This window comes from Talaromyces stipitatus, genomic scaffold (assembly GCF_000003125.1).
Source record: "Talaromyces stipitatus ATCC 10500 scf_1105507295555 genomic scaffold, whole genome shotgun sequence".
In the NCBI taxonomy this organism is placed as follows: domain Eukaryota; kingdom Fungi; phylum Ascomycota; class Eurotiomycetes; order Eurotiales; family Trichocomaceae; genus Talaromyces; species Talaromyces stipitatus.
The window spans coordinates 1,807,151-1,826,911 of NW_002990116.1; the positions used below are offsets into that span (position 1 = coordinate 1,807,151).

The window sequence follows — 19,761 nt, forward strand, 5'->3', positions numbered from 1 at the left end:
CTATGTAAATCCGAGCTTCGGCGTTAGGCAGCTGTCTCTAACTCCGAGCATCTTTATATTGTTCCACAATCAACTCTCAAAGATTGCATCATGACAAGCTACAGATAACAAAGAAATAAATCTACTAGTGAGAATTAAGCTTTTTGATAAGCTTTTTACATTTGAGGGATTTTCTATGCCAGTACTGGGCCCTGCAGTGGCGTTCAACCTGACAAGGTTCAATACAATAAGTATTATTACCTATGATAGTTTTATGTAACTAAATCATTCAAGCGTCAACCGATATTTCTCTGAGATTGTGATTTAATAGGTCAAATTAACCATACTAAACCTCTTTAAAGAGCTATTATCATCTTCGCTTTCGCTTTTGTCGTCTGCTACGTATCCAGGCATGCTGTTAGGGGTGTCTGCGGAGCTTTACCAGGTGGAAATGCTGCAAAGGATAGGATTATTGGAATGTAAACCCATCAGCAGCGTCAATATTGAATGATAGATAATGCGATCTCGCTTAAATGAGCCGATACTTCCGATCCTCCGTTTATCCCTTTCTTCTCTTCGATAACTCGATTTTGGCCTTACTCTTTCCAGTCTTAGGGTTACTTAGATCACGTGACTCTGTAGGATATGATATTTGCTTGCTTTTGACAAGACATGGCCAGAAGATTCATTGAAGAATATTTACCCATCTATACTCGAAGAAATTTGATGCAGGGCTCACATTACCCAGGCATAGTAAGTGCAAATCTAGACTCTGGGATCTGAAGTTGGGAATTCAAGCTAAAAATTCGCAAAGTACAGCCAACTTTCTAACTTTCTTAAAGGTTACTCATGGACTTTTCTCTTCATATCCACAGCAAACCTGACTGCTTCTCAATTAAAATTCGGCCTTAAGCTTTAATCGATGGAAAGACTGCAAACGTAAATTAGACTGCTCTTTCTAGTTTTATTCTCATAGAGTACTTTAATAGAACCTGGCTACAACGGATAGAAGGCTTCATGGCTAGGCTCTACTGTACAATACTATTGCTGGAAAGCCTGATGAATATGAAAGCGGCAACCAGTTAACTATATAGGTAGTGATGAGGAAGGAATGAAAACAGAATACATATTAATGGCATTCGAGAGCTAAATCTTCATTCTATATAATGATGCTGGGGTTGTCCTTGTTATGGGATGGTAACATTGAATTTGTGAACTGACGGGTATCCAACCTTTGAATCGGCGACAAGAATTCTGTCAAGGGACCTCACCTACTGCCTCAATGGACCGCAATAGATTGGAGAAGTTATGTAGTAATAAAAGAGTTGTTTGGAAATTGGTTAGCGGCATTCCATATAGACAGGATTGCTGCTGTTCAAACTCGTGTCGAGACAACTATTTATATAGGCGCTTATCCCCCGTTGTCACTGTTCAACGTATGTGCTATTAAACTTTAAACGTTGGGTTCGACCGACTCGAGGGGTCTTCTCCGAATTTGAGCAAGAAGATTGGACTGTCGAAAGAACCATTCATTTTCAGCCAAGAAGGTTTCGGGTTTGACGATACTTATCTATTAGGATGTTAGTCCCGAAATCACTGTTTTCCCTTGGAGAAGAGGTAAAATAGTAAAGTTATCAGAAACTCGATAATATGATGCAGAAAGTAAGTTAGCAAAACTTACATCGTAATTCAAGACGAGGAACGGTATGAGTTTCTTGACCTCAAAAATTCCAATATGTTTACCCAGACATATCCGCCGTCCTGCCCCAAACTAATCCAGTGAAGATCTAGTTAGCAGTAGTACTCTAAAGAAAAATCAAAAGTAAACTTACAGTAAGTAAGCCGTCGTCCCGTTTCTTTCGCACCTCTGGACCGCCCTCCAACCACCTCTCTGGCCGCCAGAGTTCGGCATCATCACCATATGTGGGTTTATGGCGATTTACAACGTATGGACTTGCTCCAATAACTGTATTCGCTGGAATATATTGACCAGAAATGTGCAACCCCCCTTCTGGGACAATTCGTTCAAATGGCAGCGCGAAGGGAGGGTGGACTCGGAGAGCTTCCTGTACAACGGCATCTAGGTACGGCAGGTTATGAACCTCACTCCAACGTGGACGGGGACGTGAGACGTTAGCGGCGACGAGCTCGGCATGCAATTTTTCGAGAGTCCGAGGATTTGTCAGAAGATTGTACATGGTAGTCTTCATGACTGTCCCAACAGAGTCCGAGCCAGCTAGGACGTTTGAGATGGTCCAGGCGGTGACGAACCTACAATGACAGTTAGCATTAATCTTACTCTGTACTACTCGATTTTTGGAATTTCACAACCAAGGAGGTATGTTTGAATCTTTTTTCTGTGTTATGATGTATTCGTCCAAGAAATCGTTCTTTCCCTTTCGTGCCTTAGTGAAGTCCTCGTCCTCACTGGCCGACTTCTGTCGCTCGTTGATAGCCGCAACGACAAACTTCATGATATCGCTCCCTGGAGTTCGTTTGAGGGAATCGGCAATCCGGTTCTTATATAACACCCTATCCAACCACGGGTTTTGCATCACCTCCAGCAAATGTCAGTCCCGGCCTCTGCTAGCGAGAGGGGTAGTCTTACCGGAGCAGCTTGCTTCATGAATTGACCAATGGCATTCAGCATCCCACCAACGTCCTTTCCTTCTTCTAAGAAGCCGTATCGTTTTGAAAAAGTCATTGTTCCCATAACATCAAAAGCAAAAAATTGCAGCCATTCAGTCAAGTCAAATATCTCGCCATGACTGGCGAATCGACGATCTAGCTGTTCGTCTATCACGGAAAGGACTTCATCAACGAGTACCTCAAATTTCGATACGTTTGAGAGTGAGAAGAGAGATGCCACAGGATACTTGAGCTTCATATGCAGATCCTCATCCAATGCCGTAAAGACATTTGGAATGGCGCCTCTATTCCTGGTGTAGGGCCGTAATGGAACATAGAAGTCATTCTACTCCCAGAAACAGGGGTAAGGTCAGTATGAAGGACAGTGATGTATTTTGGAAGATCCATCAATCCCACCTTTACAAGTCCCTTTCTCATGGGATAAATTATATGGATAGAGGCTGGGTCACTAATAGAGACCATGTTAGGGCCAAATCGAACCACATCGCCATATTTCTGGTGTAGTTCCTGATGAATTAGATGGGCTTTCTTTGTGAAGACCCATGACATCCGAACAAAGTTAGTCAAACTGGCCCCCAACGGCCCAGGAATGTGGCGCAGCCGGAACCAGACCCGAAAACGCCACGCTAAAAAGCTGACGATAAGGAGAATGATTATGGACTGGCCGCCCGAAAGCAAAGTAAGTTGAGAACCGTAAGCCATGGTTGTTCAAATTCGAATTTTCTTCGTTTCTTTTTTTGTTTGCTAGCCAATTCACACGCACAGAATATATTGAGAACAAGTTTAGATGTTGGATCAACAGAGCTCCAACACCCAGCATTTTTACTCTAAGGGAAGCTCGGCCAAGGGCGGCTCGGAGATAAGATGATCGCCGTCCGGATCGGAGCAATGGAATAAACTTTATTGGACGCTCGGACCCGCGCCAACTGTAGCCGGGCCGTTCCATCTACTTTAGTGCACATCAAATACTATTCCGAGTTCGGCTAAGCAGGTTAAAATAGATTTGTATGTGAGACTATCAATACGTATGAAGATTCTGGGTCTCCTGACGGTCGTTTCTCCAAATTTACAGGGTTCTGAATAAAGGTCGGAATTATTCGAAAGGCCCCGAACTACATCTACCCACGTACCACTGCATGGATTGAGCCTGCATAAATGCAACACACCTGCGTTTATGTCTGTATGCACGACCTTGATGGAGTTGATTACGCACCACTCTCCAAGTATAGATACAATAATCTTGCTTGATTGTCTAATCTAGAAAGTGCTACAGAGTTGCGATGTTTGTAGAGAGGAATAATATGCTGGTAAGGTAGGTGGCTAAAAGCTTTAGAGACTTTAACGAATTACTTGCGTAGCCAACTGAGATTATATTATAGAAACTGAATGTGGCTATTCATCAGCCGATATAATTTGTTGGAAGCTGAAACTTGTTTTTAATGTGATATTGCGGACACTGGTGAATGCCACTGCTATTCTTCTCATGGGCTTGCGAGGGAAAGTTGATGTTCAGCAATGCACTATCAAAACTGTGGTTTAAAATTAGATAATTAATTTTGCTATATGAACCATGAACCTTGATTTACTTAGCAACAAGCTAGGTAGGAACTGGAGCGACCATGTTATCAAGATCCCATATTGTGCCGATATTTCTCAATTGCCTCTTGTAGCATTGAATTGTAGTCAAAGTGCCATATTTTGTGGGACCGATCTTTAATCTCCTCGAAACAGTTCTCCGCCTTTATCCGTTTCTGGGGGTCTGCCCATTCAGGTTGCTGGTATAAATCACATACCCTCCGGCTACTGTCTACAAACCATTGAGCTCGAACCCGCCGAACGGCATTAAAAGATCCGAACGCCGCAGCTATAGCTCGATTGCGAACAATGGAACTTTTTCCACGAGTTGAAACAAAGACTTCGGCCAGCAAAACTGTCGCACAGAGGGCATCTTCTATACCAATGCAAGCCCCTGCTCCATGATGCGGGACAGCAGCATGGGCCGCATCGCCAACGAGACAGATTTTCCCCCGACTAAAGAAAGGAGCGGGGTAGTCGTACGTGTCGAACATTGCCCATCGGTCAATATTTTCTGGCATGAAGCCAAGCACGGCGCGGAGGCCGGGATTCCAATTGGCAAAGTACCCCATTGCCTCTTCCCTTGTTGCTGGGCCCACCAAACTCAACTTATCAGGCCATTCTTCGGGATCGGATACAAAGGCGGCGATGTTGACCATGGTTTCGTTCGCGACCGGATAATGGATCAGATGAGCGTTTGGTCCCACGTGCATATTAAGTGTGCGTGCCTTGTCTTCTCCAAGAGCGGAAATGGCGTTTTCCATGGTGATAAGACCCCGGAAGGCAAATTTGTGACTGTAGTGGGGATGGGAATAGGGAGAATCCTCTCCGAAGAGATGTTGACGAACACGAGATCGAATCCCATCGGCGCCAATAACTTTCAAAGCATTAATCTTTGGGTCAGCGGCATTGATTTCCAACTTCATCTATAGAATATGAGAAGGACGGATACTAACCACAATCAACGTGAGCAAATGTACCGTCGGCAAATTCCAAGGTCACTTTTTCAGTCTCATTCTTTTCGTGAATTTTCTGTAATCGCTTTTGACACTCAACAATGCCTTCAGGGAGAACCTTAACTAACGCTTCCAAGAATTGGTCACGTCTGCAGGCCTCAAAGCCCCTAATCCCTGCATCTAACTGGTATAGCCTTTTCGAGGACTCATGGTATCCATCCACCCATCGAAGATAATCGCGCGCTTCTGCTTGATGATCTCCGATTGAGATGGGGACTGCACCGCTGGATCTTAGGGCCCAGACGATTGCCGGGTCAAGCATTTCCATACATCGTACTGCATTGGCTGTGAAGGCCATTCCAGCCCCGATCTCACGGAAGCCGCGTGCTTGCTCAAATACTTTGACATCAATGCCGCGCCGGACGAGGCCTGCTGCTAAGATGACGCCGATGATACCACCGCCAACTATCCCTACGCTCAACGGCTGTTGTCGGGTATCTATTAGGCTACCAGGCATGTTGAGTAGTGGGATTATCTTGCTGTATCTTTTTTGAACAAAGATATCAAGAAAGAAGCAAGTTAACGCTTTGAAACTTTTTTCTCAGGAAACGAAATTGAAATTTCGAACTACCTATCTAAAGAACAAATATGAGCGAATTAGATTGGCTGTCTTCCATTCTTAGCTCTTTTGTTGAGACGGCTTCTACTGTTAGCCTAGGATAACCGCCCTCCGGGTCGTTTAACGGAGCCAAGTACTCATTGAACAAATAGGATGGCATGTCTGTCCGGAATGTATGATTAAGCCGGGTGCTGCATTCAGGACCCGGATCTTTTTACGCCCCCAAATCTCGGGCTCTAAGCCAGAATTGTTTAGGCTCGGAAGGACCCAAAGTTTAACCTTTTGTTAGCTTGGGGTTTTGGTGTGTACGAGTGCGCGTGTATTGTGTATGCGTGTCTCGATAGGTAATACTTGGGTCGTTATTGGAACGGAGGTGGAAGAGATAGTAAACCACATCTATGGATGGACCGACCAGGAAGCTGTGAATAAATACCCAAGTAGTTAGTTTAAAGTTCGGATAAAATCTTGAAAATATTGTCTTGAGCAATATTCTCTTCCTCCTCTAGTTCAACAGCTGCATCTAGGATAGATTCAACTTCTTTCGAGCCGCATGCAACATGGATCCCTTGGCATCGAATTTTCGGGGAGAGACAGTCCTCCTTTTTGGGTCACAGTCGCTATCCTTTGATGCAAATACATTCAATGCTATCCGGTCAAGCCTAGAGAAAGAGGAATACCTCAGGTGGATTCGCCATACGGTGGCAGACCTCCCAAGCGCACTGAACACTGCATTACAGCATGTTCCCCATCTAAAAGGCAGCGAAGAATGGGCTTTTTCTGCGGTGCAGGAGCTAAATGACTGGCTCGACTCCGGTCATCAACCGAATTCGCTGGATCCGTCAGCATTACCAAACACTATCCTGACCCCCCTAGTCGTTATACTGCATCTGAGTCAGTATATGAAATATCTCATATCTGCCAATGATTATCAGGACGATACTTTGCTCTCTAAAAGACAGCAGGAGACCTGCGAGACACTGGGATTATGTACAGGACTTCTCAGCTCCTTAGCGGTATCAAGCAGCAGGACGAGATTACAGCTAGAGAGGTACGGGTCAGTTGCTATTCGCTTGGCCATGTTGATAGGACTTATTGTTGATGCTCGTGATCGATCGACTTCTCATGGGCCGTCTCAGTCAACCGCGGCTTTGTGGCATTCTGAAGAGCAGAAGGAGAAATTGCTGGAAATTCTAGCAGCAAATCCAGAGGTAAGAACAGGCAGTTGGACAACATGCATGAAATATCTAGACTGTATGTTGAGTTCTAATTGATTCTTCACCAGGCATATATCTCAGTTTATTATGACCAGAATCGAGCAACAATTACCATTCCAACCGCTCAGACTGCCACAATCCGCAAAGATCTAGCTTCCGCTGGACTGACTACAACAGAAATCGGTCTTCGAGGACGATTCCACTGGAGTGGGCATGAAGCAGAGGTTGATCAACTGATCAAACTTTGCGACATCGACAAGAGATTCCAATTCACACAAAAGACAGCTCTTGTGCTCCCGAATCGGTCATTTGACAGTGAGCCACATGTCCACCAAGGACCTTTGCATGCGATGGCCTTATGGTCCATTCTGGTAAATCCTCCAGAATGGCAAAAGACGGTTAGCGCAGTCTATGCCTCCACTCTGGTCAGCACTACCGCGAAGGTAGTTTCTTTTGGACAAGAACGCTGTGTACCACCGACCATCTTACAGAACCTGGACTCGCGGGTCTTTTATATGGGAGACCTGGAGAAAACATCCTCTCCCCGCCCAAGGGGTGACGACATTGCCATTGTTGGGGCGTCAATTAAGGTCGCCGGAGCAGATGACCTCGAAGAATTCTGGGAAATCCTTTCAAAGGGAATTTCACAGCACAAGGAAGTGCCGCCAGAGCGATTTACTTTTGACACTGTTTATCGCGATCGCGACCCGAAAACGAAGTGGTATGGCAATTTCCTAAATGATCCCGACAAATTCGATCACAAATTCTTCAAGAAGTCACCAAGAGAGGCCGAATCTATGGATCCACAGCAACGTTTACTACTACAGATCGCTTATCAGGCCCTTGAAAAAGGGGGGTATTTTCACAATGCAGGCCCAGATCAGCGTATTGGATGCTATATGGGTGTTTGTGCTGTTGACTATGAGAACAATCTCGCTTGTTACGCACCAAATGCTTTCACAGCCACTAGCCATCTGCGTGGGTTTATTGCAGGCAAGGTTAGTCACTATTTTGGTTGGACTGGTCCTGCCTTAACTATTGATACTGCTTGTTCCTCCTCAGCGGTCGCAGTACACCTGGCCTGTCAAGCTATCTTAAAAGGTGAATGCACAGCGGCACTAGCTGGTGGAACCCAGATTCTTACAAGTCCGCTATGGTTCCAAAACTTAGCAGGCGCGTCTTTTCTGAGCAAGACAGGTCAGTGTAAGCCGTTTGACAGTAAAGCTGACGGCTATTGCCGTGGTGAAGCTGTGGGAGCAGTTTTTTTGAAGAAGATGAGTGCTGCGCTTGCTGATGGAGATCAAATACTGGGTGTTATTTCTGGGACAGCGGTTCAGCAGAATGAGAACTGCACCCCAATCGTGGTCCCAAATAAGCCATCATTATCTGATATGTTTCAGTCAGTTATTGAAAAGGCTCGCCTTCAACCAGACCATATCACCGTTGTCGAAGCCCACGGCACAGGTACAGCAGTTGGTGATCCTGTAGAGTATGCGAGTGTTCGAGATACGCTTGGAGGGTCAAAGCGTACAAAGAAGTTATTTCTCGGTTCCGCAAAAGGCCTCGTGGGGCACTGCGAGTCTGCATCCGGAATAATTTCGCTCGTCAAGGTCCTGCTCATGATACAGAAGGGAATGATCCCACCGCAAGCTAGCTTTAATACTTTGAATCCAGCCACGAAGGCGACCCCTGCAGATGGGATTGAAATCTCACGGCAACTAACCGAGTGGAATGCGCCTTTCCGTGCTGCGCTCATCAATAACTACGGCGCATCAGGCTCAAACGCTTCAATGGTTATCACTCAAGCTCCACGAGCTACTACGACTATTCCAGGGGGCAATGAGATGGAACGAGTGCCTTTTTGGTTTAGTGCACTGAACGAGAAAAGTCTTCAGGCATATGCAGCGGAATTCCTGAAGTACCTCAAAGCAAATCATGGGCAGCTATCTTTGCCGGACCTTGGGTTTAATGTGTCCCGTCAGTCCAATCGCTCTCTTCCTCGTAGGCTCTTGTTCACCTGCCAATCTACCAACGAACTTCAGCAGCGGTTAGAGGAGTATGTAAAGGGCGATTCAAAGACATCTTCTAGCGAATGTCCAGCAACACGGCCGCTAGTTCTCTGTTTTGGTGGGCAGGTTTCAACATTCATAGGACTGAGCCGTCAAGTATATGAGGACGTCGCTCTCTTACGTGGACATCTTAACTCCTGCAATCGTCGCTGTCTAGCTTTGGGATTGAGAGGCATTTTCCCAGCAATATTCCAAAAAGGTCCAATAGAAGACATCGTCACTCTACAGTTGAGTCTATTCGCCATGCAGTACTCTTGTGCCAAAAGCTGGATTGATGCTGGTGCTCAACCCGTCGCTGTTCTGGGCCATAGCTTCGGAGAACTGACAGCGCTTTGTGTCTCGGGTGTCTTGTCTCTTGATGATGCTCTACGTATGATTGCTGCTCGTGCACAAATAATCAGAGATAGCTGGGGTTCCGACGGCGGTAGTATGATGGCTTTGGAAGCAGACTTGGATGTTGTGCAAAAGCTCTTGGCTACATCTAATGCCAATCTTCCTGAAAACGAAGTCGCAGTAATTGCATGCTACAACGGCCCTAGAAGCTTTACAATTGCTGGTCCAAGGCGCGCAATTGATGCGCTAGATACATCTCGACAGGCAAGCCCAGAATTTGCCAGCATTAAAGCTAAGCGGCTTGATGTTACCAATGCCTTCCATTCAACCCTTGTTGAACCATTGCGAAATAAGCTGACCGAAGCTACCAAGGAGCTAAATTTCAGGGAGCGTGGTACTATTCACTTGGAACGTTCTACAGAGACACGCTCAGAAAAGCTCATAGACAACCCCGGCTCGTATGTTGCCGATCATATGCGCAACCCAGTATTTTTCCATCACGCTTTACAGAGACTTGATAACCAGTTCCCCAACGCAATTTATCTCGAGGCTGGATCGAGTTCTACAATCACCAATATGGCCAGCCGAGCTTTGGGAGGTTCAGGAGGAAGACATTTCCAAGCCATGAGCATCACGACAGACAAAGGGTTGGATAACCTTATCGACGCTACTATGAGCCTATGGAATGCTGGACTGAATGTTCGCTTCTGGAAGCAAGCCTTTGTGGAAACAGAAAATTACAAACCTCTGTTACTGCCTCCGTATCAGTTTGAGAAATCCCGACACTGGCTTGAGCTCAAAGAGCCGCCCAAACCTGAGATTATCACAATGTCCGCCGGTGGGCAGCGAACAGACAAGGCACCAGATACTATTTTGAGCTTCGTTGGATACCAAGATTCAAATAAATCGCACGCCCGGTTTCGACTTAACACCGAAAACCGTGAGTACCAGGAGCTCATGAAGGCGCATCTTATTGTATATACTGCGCCTATCTGCCCAGCGACAGTCCAAATGGACATCGCTATTGAGGGTCTTAAGACCCTGGTACCGGGAATTGGGTCCGAAGTTCAACCTCAAATCCATAACGTCGATAACCAGACACCCATCTGTGCCGATAAATCACAGTCCATATGGCTTGATATGAAACTTGCTGATGAGCCGAGTAAAATTAGCTGGCGTTTCCGGTTCTTCGGCACAAGCCTTGATAACGATAAAATGCCTTCAAACAAGCAAGCGGATGCCGGTGTGACTTTCACCCTTGGTACCTTGGTGGTTGTCCCAATGGAGGATGAGCAAACCAAGCTTGATCTAACCCGCTATGATTTACTCACTGGCCACAAGCGCTGTGTCGAACTGTTGCACAGCACCGAAGCCGAGGAGATTCTACAGGGACGCACTATCTACAAGACTTTCGCTGATATCGTGGACTATGGTGAGCAATACAGAGGACTTCAGAGATTGATTGGTCATGGCAACAACTCCGTGGGGAGAGTGGTACGCGCCTACAATCCGAAGACCTGGTTTGATGCACATTTGTCCGATGCCTATGCTCAAGTCGTCGGTATCTGGTTGAACTGTATGACGGAACATGATGCAGAAGAATTATACGTTGCACGAGGCTTCGAAAAGTGGATCCGCTCTCCTGATATCCAGCCGACGAGCAGACCTGACAGTTATGATGTTCTAGCCTACCACAAGGGACCTAGCAGGAACTCCTGCTTGTCTGATATCTTCGTCTTCCATCCAAAGACTGGTCAACTCATTGAGGCAATTTTGGGCTTTCAATTTGTTAGAATACCACGAAAAGGTTTGGCAAAACTGCTTACTCGATTGACCCGCGATGAGACAGCATTGGCGACCAACGCCCAGTCCAGGGCAATTCCCCCACCATCAACAAATACAACACAATCTTCCTCTCAGCAGACACCTATACCCAAAGCGGCTGCTCCGAAAAAAGAGAAAAAACGTCCGGGAAACCCCAAATTAGATGTTTTGCCAAAGCTCATTACGATCCTGGCGGACTTGGTGGGACTGGAACCAGAAGAGATCACCATCAACAGTGAGCTAGCCGATATTGGGGTTGACTCTCTAATGGCCATGGAGGTTGTGACAGAGATTGAACGCGTGTTCTCGTGTTCAGTTCCCTTGGATGATGTAGCCGATGTCACAACCATGAGTCAACTAGTTCGTGTTGTCGAATCGATAGTGGGCATGGAAGGGAGCGAAACTAGCAACCTATCTTCTGATGATGATGACGAAAATGGCACACCATCTACCCCAGAAACGGACTTAAGTGATGCTTCTGTTGATGCTGTCGTTGATAATGCGGAATTGATCGCATATTTTGCTGAAAGCCTCGGCATGGATGCTAGTGAAATATCGGCAAACGTTCAATTGAAAGAGCTGGGAGTGGATTCTTTGCTCTCCATGGAGCTAGGAGGAGAACTAGTTGAAAAGTTTGGCTTAAATCTGAACGAATCCACTGTTCTCGAGGATATGACAATCAACGACCTTCGCCAGACGGCACCTGGAGCTGCTGCGCCTAAAGTTGCTGAATCTACCATCACTTCCGCGCCGCAAGTGACAACTTCAAAAGCTGTTCCCTTGACGAACGGGACATCCTTTAATATTCCTGTTGAGACCATCTTGTCAGCCTTCAAAGAGACAAAAGCAGCTGGAGATAGCTTCATAACTGCCACCGGATGTCGCGGATATGTCGAGCAGGTGTTACCAGAACAGACTTTACTATGCGCTTTACACACTCTTGAAGCTTTTGAAAAAATGGGCTCATCAATTCGAACACTTAAAGCTGGTGATACTATGACGCTGTTCACGCCCCGACCTGAATATGTTTCACTTATAGAACGTCTGACAGAGATGCTGGAGACTCAAATTGGACTGATCAAGGTGATTGGTGGCCCAGGTCTCACCATTGAGCGAACACAGACTCCGTATCCGACGGCTTCCAGTACAGTTTTAATGCAGGAAATGCGACAGAAGTACCCCCAGTACCAAAACGTGAATGAGTTGATATTCTACGTTGGTTCCAATCTTGACCGAGCCCTCCGCGGCGAGACTGATGGTATTAAATTAATTTTCGGCTGCGCTCAAGGACGAGAACTCGTATCTGGGCTTTACGGTGACTGGATCATGAACATTTGCTATTACCGACAGATGGAAGATTTCCTCATACGACTTATTGCTAAACTCCCCTCAAACGAGCCACTGCGGATACTCGAGATGGGTGCTGGCACAGGAGGAACATCGAAGTGGCTCCTTCCTCTCTTGGCTCGACTTGGTTGCCCGGTTGAGTATACATTTACGGACCTGGCACCATCACTTGTAGCAGGAGCACGCAAGACATTCAAACAGTATGCCTCCTTCATGAAATTCCGAGCACACGACATTGAGCAGGAACCTGCGGAAGATCTTCTCGGAACGCAGCATATGGTTGTGGCGAGCAATGCTGTCCATGCAACTGTCAGCCTTGTCGAATCGGCTAAAAAGCTGAGGAAAGTTTTGAGACCGAATGGAATTCTCATGATGCTGGAGATGATTGAGCCCCTATATTGGATTGACATGATCTTTGGTTTGTTCGAAGGCTGGTGGCTATTCGCAGATGGACGCAAGCATGCTCTAACCCCACCCGCGCGCTGGAAGACAGATTTGCAGGCTGCAGGCTTCGGGCGAGTAGACTGGTCTGATGGCAATCTGCCAGAAAATAGCATCAACAAAGTCATCATTGCCGTCGCCTGCGAGCCTGAAAAGCCCGAAGAGCTTGACAGAAAAAGTGTTGTGGATGAATTTGTCCACAAATATACTCAGGGAGTCGACCTTCTTTCTCCAGCTATCAGGGTAAACCGGAAGTCGTTAGGCCATGCTGTGCTTGTCACAGGGGGTACTGGCAGTGTTGGAGCCCATGTCGTTGCGCATCTTGCTCAACAGCCCTTCGTCACAAAGGTTATTTGTCTGAACCGTCGTGGCAAGCTCGATGCGCGCCAAAGGCAACTAGAATCCCTTGCCCAGAAAGGCTTACAATTGTCTGATGAGAGTCTTGCAAAAATTCAAGTCTACGAAACTGACCTCTCTAAGCCACAGCTTGGATTATCGCCAGAAATGTACCTTTCTTTGCTGGAATCTACTACAGATATTATTCACAATGCTTGGCCTATGAGCATCAAGCGCCAAGTACAAGGTTTTGAGGCTCAATTTCGCATCATGCGCAATTTGATCGAGTTTGCTCGCGACATTTCTCTCGGCGGGGGTGATCCTCTTGGATTCCAATTTATATCCTCCATTGCGACTGTAGGTCACTATCCACTCTGGAAGCAAGAGATCCGTGTTCCCGAAGACCGCTTGCCGCTTGATGCAGTTCTTCCCATCGGATATGGTGATGCTAAATATATTTGCGAGTTGATGCTGGACAAAACATTGCACACATACCCCCACCGATTCCGCGTTTCGACTGTACGATTGGGACAAGTCGGTGGATCTAAGATTTCAGGTTATTGGAATCCAGTCGAACACCTTTCTTTCCTATTCAAATCGGCACAGACAATCCAACAACTTCCTGATTTACATGGACCGCTCTCCTGGACCCCTGTTGATGATGTCGCCAAATCCCTAGTCGATCTTCTCTTCACTGAAAAGCCATACCCTGTCTATCACATTGAAAACCCGATTACTCAACCCTGGCAAGAAATGATTCCCATTCTGGCAGATGCCTTGGGCATCCCACGTGGAAATCGCCTGTCCTTGAAAGATTGGGTCGCTCGTGTGCGTGAATTCCCAGAAGATCCTACAGATAAAGATAAGAATCCTGCTACTGCATTAGTCGATTTCTTTGAACAAGACTTTGAACGCATGTCAGTCGGTGGTCTGTTACTTGATACTACAAAGAGTCGGGAGCATTCCCCATCTCTCCGAGCTGTTGGGCCGATAACCCCAGACCTTGTGCGAAAGTTTATTTCTTACTGGAGGAGTATCTCTTTTGTTGCCTGATTAAACGGTGAATAAGAAGCCCTGGAAGGCATGCGTGGAATCTGAGACTAGTTACTATATTGCGTTGGATAGCTTTTTTGTAATTTTTCGTGTTCTTAGTCTATCCTAGTTTCATCACTTAGAATATCAAGATATGACCTGAATATATTCAGTATAAGTTCGTGTTTATTATTGAGAAGAAACCTTCAAGATACTGCTTCCATCTCATTTAGAAAAAATTTCATAGACAAAACAAACCCTGACTGGCTAGGTGAACGATATCATTTAGGTTACTTTGCGAGTCAAGATTGGAGAACCTCTACTATGGCTTCATCGTCTAAGGAATCGGATACTAGGCCTCATCATCCATGTCTGCTGCATATTCGTGACACATTACCCCTCGTAGGCCAGAGCCACATCGCTACAGCCTCTTCAGTACAAAGATTCCCTTTCTCAGAAGGTAGATAGTAGGGTTTATTTTTCCTTCATATACTCGTTGAACCACTCCACTGCCTGTACAAACGCACTTCTCATGGCATATCGCACTTCGCCTGCATTCATATCCCCTCTGACCCCAAAGCCATGACTGACACCACTGTACAGATTGATTTGATATGGAAAACCAACTTCCTGCAAAATTTCCTCCGAAACATGACGCTTTTCTGCTGGAAAGATATTATCCTTCGCTGCAGCTGCAATGGCCAGCGGACCTTTAATTCCTTTGAGTTCACTCTCGTCAATATGAGATGGATGTGCAGTATAGCCCACGTCCATCTTTCCAGGAATTAGATGTCGAACGACGTATTTACCGCCGAAACAATAACCCACAGCACCAATTTTCTGTCCTCTTGTGAGTTGTTACCTATTGTGAGGAGGACAGATTCATACCTTGCATTGATATTTAGAGCGCATCTCGGAGAGACAAACTTCAACTATGGGATCCACGGTTTCTGGGAGATGGTTCTTGCCCTGTGGATGGTAGGCGCCACTACGCCATTTCCCCATGTCGAATTCACCGGGCTTGTTTAAAGGGACAGCATCACCAAGAAAAAGATCCGGCATCATTACAAAATACCCATTCTCGGCAAACTGATCAGCAATTATTTGGGCGTTAGAAAAGCGATGACCAACTATATCAGTCAAGCTTTACATATTTTGGAGAGCTCTGTTAGACTTGAAACTCATTCTATGATAGCGAAGGGAGAACGCACATCAAGACTCCGTACTCGGTTGACTTGTCCGGAGGATAGCTGGTATAGACTTCTATGTCCTTCACCATCGACAGCGTTCCTTTCGGCGCTCCACTGTGCCTAAAGCCCTGGTAGCAGCAAGATTGGGACGGAAGTGATGCCATTTTGAACAACTGAATTCAGAAGAGATTCGACCTAGGTGTAGTCTGTATAAGCAAAGATAAAACAAATATTTTACAATTAGGAGAACATACAAGTTTCGAGTTGAAAGAGGAATTGAAAGTCTCATTGGGATCATGTTGTGATGGCACTATTCTCAAATCCGATCCTCGGCCGGGTAATACGGCAAGACAGAGAAAACAAGCATTTCTTCGGATTTGACTAGACACAAAGAAACAAACCTTTATCTCCGAAGACCTATTAGCCCGGATCCAGTTGCCGAAGTTGAGTAAGCCTTCCCGTCTCGAACCGCGATTCGATTCGAAGAGTGGGTCTTTTGCTCTACTAGAGCCTAGAGGGAGAAGGATAAGTGGGGACATGGCGCTGAGAGTGGGGACATGCAGACAAGGGTCGAACTATCAAACGGCTTTGGATGACGTAAACATATCCGAGACTCTCGGATTTAGAGCCTCGGAGCTACGAAAATCGTTGGCAGGCAAAGAGCATCGGGCAATTTTGCAGCAGGAATAAGGAGATTCTCGATGCTTATGATTCTCTCGGCTTAGGCTTTATAATGATGACAATGGTACGTTTTTCTTCTTTTACCCTCAGGTACCACCGGACACTGAGAAGATCGAAATATGTCGAAAGATCTGGAGGCAGGTGAACCTGCACCGAAGCAGGAGCTCCGGCAATCATTAATTTCTCGACTTCGACTTCGGCAACCTGGACAGACAGCTACCTTTACGCACCCAGATGGCGACCGCAAGTCAGACAATAGTTGCATCGTGGATTTTGATGGTCCAGATGATCCGTATCGCCCTATGAACTGGAGCTTCAAGAAGAAGGCGCTAACGACGGTCCTCTATGGAATGACTACTATGGGTGCAACCTGGGCCAGTTCTGTGTATGTTAACCACTCGTTGTCTACCACTTTGCTAACGATTTCAAAGTTACTCCCCCGCTATCCCCGGCATCCAGAAGGAGTTCGATATCGGCGAGGTCACCGCGACACTGGGCACGTCACTCCTTCTATTCGGCTTCGGGCTTGGGCCAATTTTGTTTGCGCCTCTTTCTGAGTTTTATGGACGCAAAAGAGTGGTTTTGACGCCTTACTTCATATCTATCATGTTCTCCTTTGGAACCGCCGTGGCCAAGGATACTCAGACCATCATGATCACTCGATTCTTCTCGGGATTCTTTGGTGGTGCTCCCATTACCAATTCTGGTGGTGTTCTTGCTGATATCTGGTCTCCAAAACAACGTGGTGGGGCGATGGTTGCCTATGCAATGGCCCTTCTTGGAGGACCGATGTTGGGTCCCATCGTCGGTGGAGCGATTGTTGATAGCTACCTGGGATGGAGATGGACCGAATATGTATGTTACACTTTCCCTTAAAAGTGCACTCTGCTTTCTTTAGCTGACTATATCTGAAGATCACAGGTATTCTACAGATCACAACTTTTACACTTGCCGTTATTTTTATCGATGAGACTTACGCTCCGACATTACTGGTGTATAAAGCTCATCGTCTCCGCATTGCGACTGGAAACTGGGCTTTACACGCGCGTCACGAAGAGATCGATGTCCAGTTTAGTGACATAGCCAATAAATATCTGCTCCGTCCGTTCCGGCTCCTAGTAACGCCCATCTGCTTCTTTGTTGCACTCTACGCATCATTCGTCTACGGCATTCTTTATCTGAGTTTGGCCTCCTATCCAGTTGAGTTCCAAGAAGGTCGCGGCTGGAATTCGCTTGTTGGAAACCTTCCATTCTTGGGTATGCTGGTAGGCATAGTATTAGGAGCCCTCACGAATATACTCAACCAAAAGTTTTACATCAAGAAGTATATCGAGAATGGCAACAGAGCCGTTCCTGAGGCACGGCTTCCTCCCATGATGCTGGGTTCTGTCAGCTTCGCCGCCGGACTGTTTATTCTTGGCTGGACAAGCCCCAAGCATGTCTTCTGGCTGTGCCCAATTATTGGAGCAGTCCTTCAGGGTCTTGGATTCTTCACGATTTTCCAGGCTGCTTTAAACTACTTGGTGGACACATTCACTCGCTTTTCCGCCAGTGCCATTGCCGTCAATACTTTCATGCGCAGTGTTCTCGCTGGTACTTTTCCTCTATTTGCTGCCATCATGTACCGTAAGTTAGGAGTTCCCTGGGCTTCTAGCTTACTGGGATTCATTGCAATCGCCTTGATACCAATTCCGTTTGTGCTTTATGCGTATGGAGCGCGGATCCGGGCTCGCGGCAAATGGTCGAGACCTTCTATTGAAGGCCACGGCCACTAGTTCTGGATCGGTTGCAAATAGAAGCAAAATTAATAGAAGCATTAGATATTTGAGCGTTTCTCTATTCTCGGGATACGTTCGCCTTATATTATCTACATTGGGCTAGCAGTACTGAGAAATGCACGTTGTGCCAATATATTTTGCATCGAAAAAAAATAGATGATTTGACTAGTTATTTGAAGCTGCACTGATAGGGATGTGTAAAGATTTATTGCTATCGCCATGTGTATCTGTGTAGAGAGAACACTTTTTCGGTAGGAATATACGGTGCTTTAATATCTCGACATATGTATGAATGGTGAAGCTTATTGTGTTTCTCCTAGTTGCTTCTCCTTCTACTCGGCAGTTTCTGTTGAACAAATGGCATGAAAAAATGTCGTGCTGAATGGTATCGGAGATTAGAGCTTGTGGTTGCTGTAAAGTCCTCGAGGTTTAGAAAATGTATATTATTAGATTCATTCCACCTACGTACACTGAAAAAGGAACTGTCCCAGGATGAACGCAATAGCGGCGAAGTGGAAAGGTACAAGAAAAGGTAAGCAAGGAAAGGATATCTAGTCTAAAACCGTCTATAATAGTCTAAAACAATAATTTCTAGTCAAAAGTTGCTATCCCTGGACGTTAGAATGAGACACTGATGCCCATAGCACGTTGATCTCCTTCACCAAAGTGGCCACATCCTTCGACTTCAGTGGCACCCTGTGTGCCCCGTCCCATTCCATCACTTTTGAATATCGCGGATCGAAATCGTCATAGTAAAGCTTTCTATGTAGATCTAATGCTGGATCTTTTCTGCCATGAACGTGAATCGTTGGGACCTGGATTAATTCTCGAGTAAGAATGACGTTTCCGAGATTTTCTTGAGAATCAAGACCAGAAGAGTCGTCATTTTCGCAGAGATGAGCCATCTTCTGCATAATATCTGCGCCTACTGACAGATGAGACAGAGTCACCAGAGGCCCTCGCCCAGCCAGTAGCACCGCAAACCGCCATTGGGGAAGCCTGAATGGCAAATGACTGTGATCTCCAAACGTCCGACCAAGAAGTTGCTGCTCCAAGATGAGACTGGCGCACACCTTTGCGCCCTGACTAAATCCGAGTAGGCCAACCACGGGTCCTGTTGCACCGCGCTGATCGTCTTCCATAATGGCCTTGCAGATCGAAATTTGCAGTGCTTCAGTCATGGTCACCGGGTTCGCGTCCGGTGAATCGATCCACGCGCGGAAGGGTCCAAAATCACGATAGACGGCCGTGACATCGGGTCCAGGTTGGGATGGGAATAAAGCCTCGGCGTAGCACAATCGAAATGAAGTACGAAGGGCTTTTTCGAGGGCACGACATTGCGCGCGGAAAATGCGAGCATTTGTGCCACCCCCATGAAGGCAGAGTATGCGCGGGAGGTGAAGTGTGTCCTTGTTGTTGGAGGGGAAGTTGTGTTTCTGTGTCATGGTATATCGATACAAGGTGTGGAATTCCAGCGACGACAACAATTCTATACTTTGAGGGCTTCCTTGGTTGGGAATCGAATCACCATTCATATGCACCACACACTCGAGAGCGCGCATTCAGGGGACATGCCGTGCAACATATTTTCGGCCCTACCCGCATCTCGTCTATCATGTTTCAAACTTGTATCGCATTTTTTTCTCGTCTTTTTCTTATCTGATTTTCCATTTTGCGTTAGTGGCGGAGATAACTAGTAAGTAACGTAGAAATCTACGGAGTACCCTGGAAAAAGAGC

The 19,761-nt window shown here is 46.3% G+C and overlaps 6 protein-coding genes across 8 annotated transcripts; 2 read left to right on the forward strand and 4 right to left on the reverse strand.

Moving 5' to 3' along the window:
• Positions 1-1,091: 1,091 nt before the first annotated feature.
• Positions 1,092-3,420, reverse strand: TSTA_117730 (benzoate 4-monooxygenase cytochrome P450, putative). 2 transcript variants are annotated; one of them, XM_002481945.1, is made up of 6 exons: positions 3,025-3,420; positions 2,588-2,953; positions 2,311-2,537; positions 1,812-2,250; positions 1,661-1,750; positions 1,092-1,549 (listed from the first exon to the last, which is right to left on the reverse strand). In XM_002481945.1, the coding sequence occupies exons 1-6, from the start codon at positions 3,328-3,330 to the stop codon at positions 1,433-1,435; spliced, it is 1,545 nt and encodes a 514-aa protein (XP_002481990.1). In that variant the 5' UTR covers positions 3,331-3,420; the 3' UTR covers positions 1,092-1,432. The 2 variants fall into 2 exon arrangements, with proteins under 2 accessions (XP_002481990.1, XP_002481991.1); XM_002481946.1 differs by having other exon boundaries at positions 2,588-3,025.
• Positions 3,421-4,161: 741 nt separating this feature from the next.
• On the reverse strand, positions 4,162-5,676 carry TSTA_117740 (monooxygenase, putative; the record flags this gene model as incomplete). Its single annotated transcript, XM_002481947.1, has 2 exons — positions 4,162-5,080; positions 5,160-5,676. 2 exons carry the CDS (start codon positions 5,674-5,676, stop codon positions 4,254-4,256), a joined length of 1,344 nt encoding a protein of 447 aa, XP_002481992.1. The 3' UTR covers positions 4,162-4,253.
• A 659-nt stretch (positions 5,677-6,335) lies between these two features.
• Positions 6,336-14,586, forward strand: TSTA_117750 (polyketide synthase, putative; the record flags this gene model as incomplete). The annotated part of the gene is made up of 2 exons (XM_002481948.1): positions 6,336-6,986; positions 7,061-14,586. 2 exons carry the CDS (start codon positions 6,336-6,338, stop codon positions 14,393-14,395), a joined length of 7,986 nt encoding a protein of 2,661 aa, XP_002481993.1. The 3' UTR covers positions 14,396-14,586.
• A 36-nt stretch (positions 14,587-14,622) lies between these two features.
• Positions 14,623-15,830, reverse strand: TSTA_117760 (dienelactone hydrolase, putative). Of its 2 annotated transcripts, XM_002481949.1 has the most exons (3): positions 15,586-15,830; positions 15,263-15,518; positions 14,623-15,214 (listed from the first exon to the last, which is right to left on the reverse strand). In XM_002481949.1, the coding sequence occupies exons 1-3, from the start codon at positions 15,726-15,728 to the stop codon at positions 14,849-14,851; spliced, it is 765 nt and encodes a 254-aa protein (XP_002481994.1). In that variant the 5' UTR covers positions 15,729-15,830; the 3' UTR covers positions 14,623-14,848. The 2 variants fall into 2 exon arrangements, with proteins under 2 accessions (XP_002481994.1, XP_002481995.1); XM_002481950.1 differs by having other exon boundaries at positions 15,263-15,830.
• A 498-nt stretch (positions 15,831-16,328) lies between these two features.
• TSTA_117770 (uncharacterized protein) lies at positions 16,329-18,194 on the forward strand. Its single transcript, XM_002481951.1, has 3 exons — positions 16,329-16,630; positions 16,677-17,100; positions 17,160-18,194. The coding sequence occupies exons 1-3, from the start codon at positions 16,365-16,367 to the stop codon at positions 18,018-18,020; spliced, it is 1,551 nt and encodes a 516-aa protein (XP_002481996.1). The 5' UTR covers positions 16,329-16,364; the 3' UTR covers positions 18,021-18,194.
• Positions 18,195-18,455: 261 nt separating this feature from the next.
• On the reverse strand, positions 18,456-19,608 carry TSTA_117780 (uncharacterized protein; the record flags this gene model as incomplete). The annotated part of the gene is made up of 2 exons (XM_002481952.1): positions 18,456-19,512; positions 19,572-19,608. The coding sequence occupies 2 exons, from the start codon at positions 19,606-19,608 to the stop codon at positions 18,629-18,631; spliced, it is 921 nt and encodes a 306-aa protein (XP_002481997.1). The 3' UTR covers positions 18,456-18,628.
• Between the last annotated feature and the right edge of the window lie 153 nt (positions 19,609-19,761).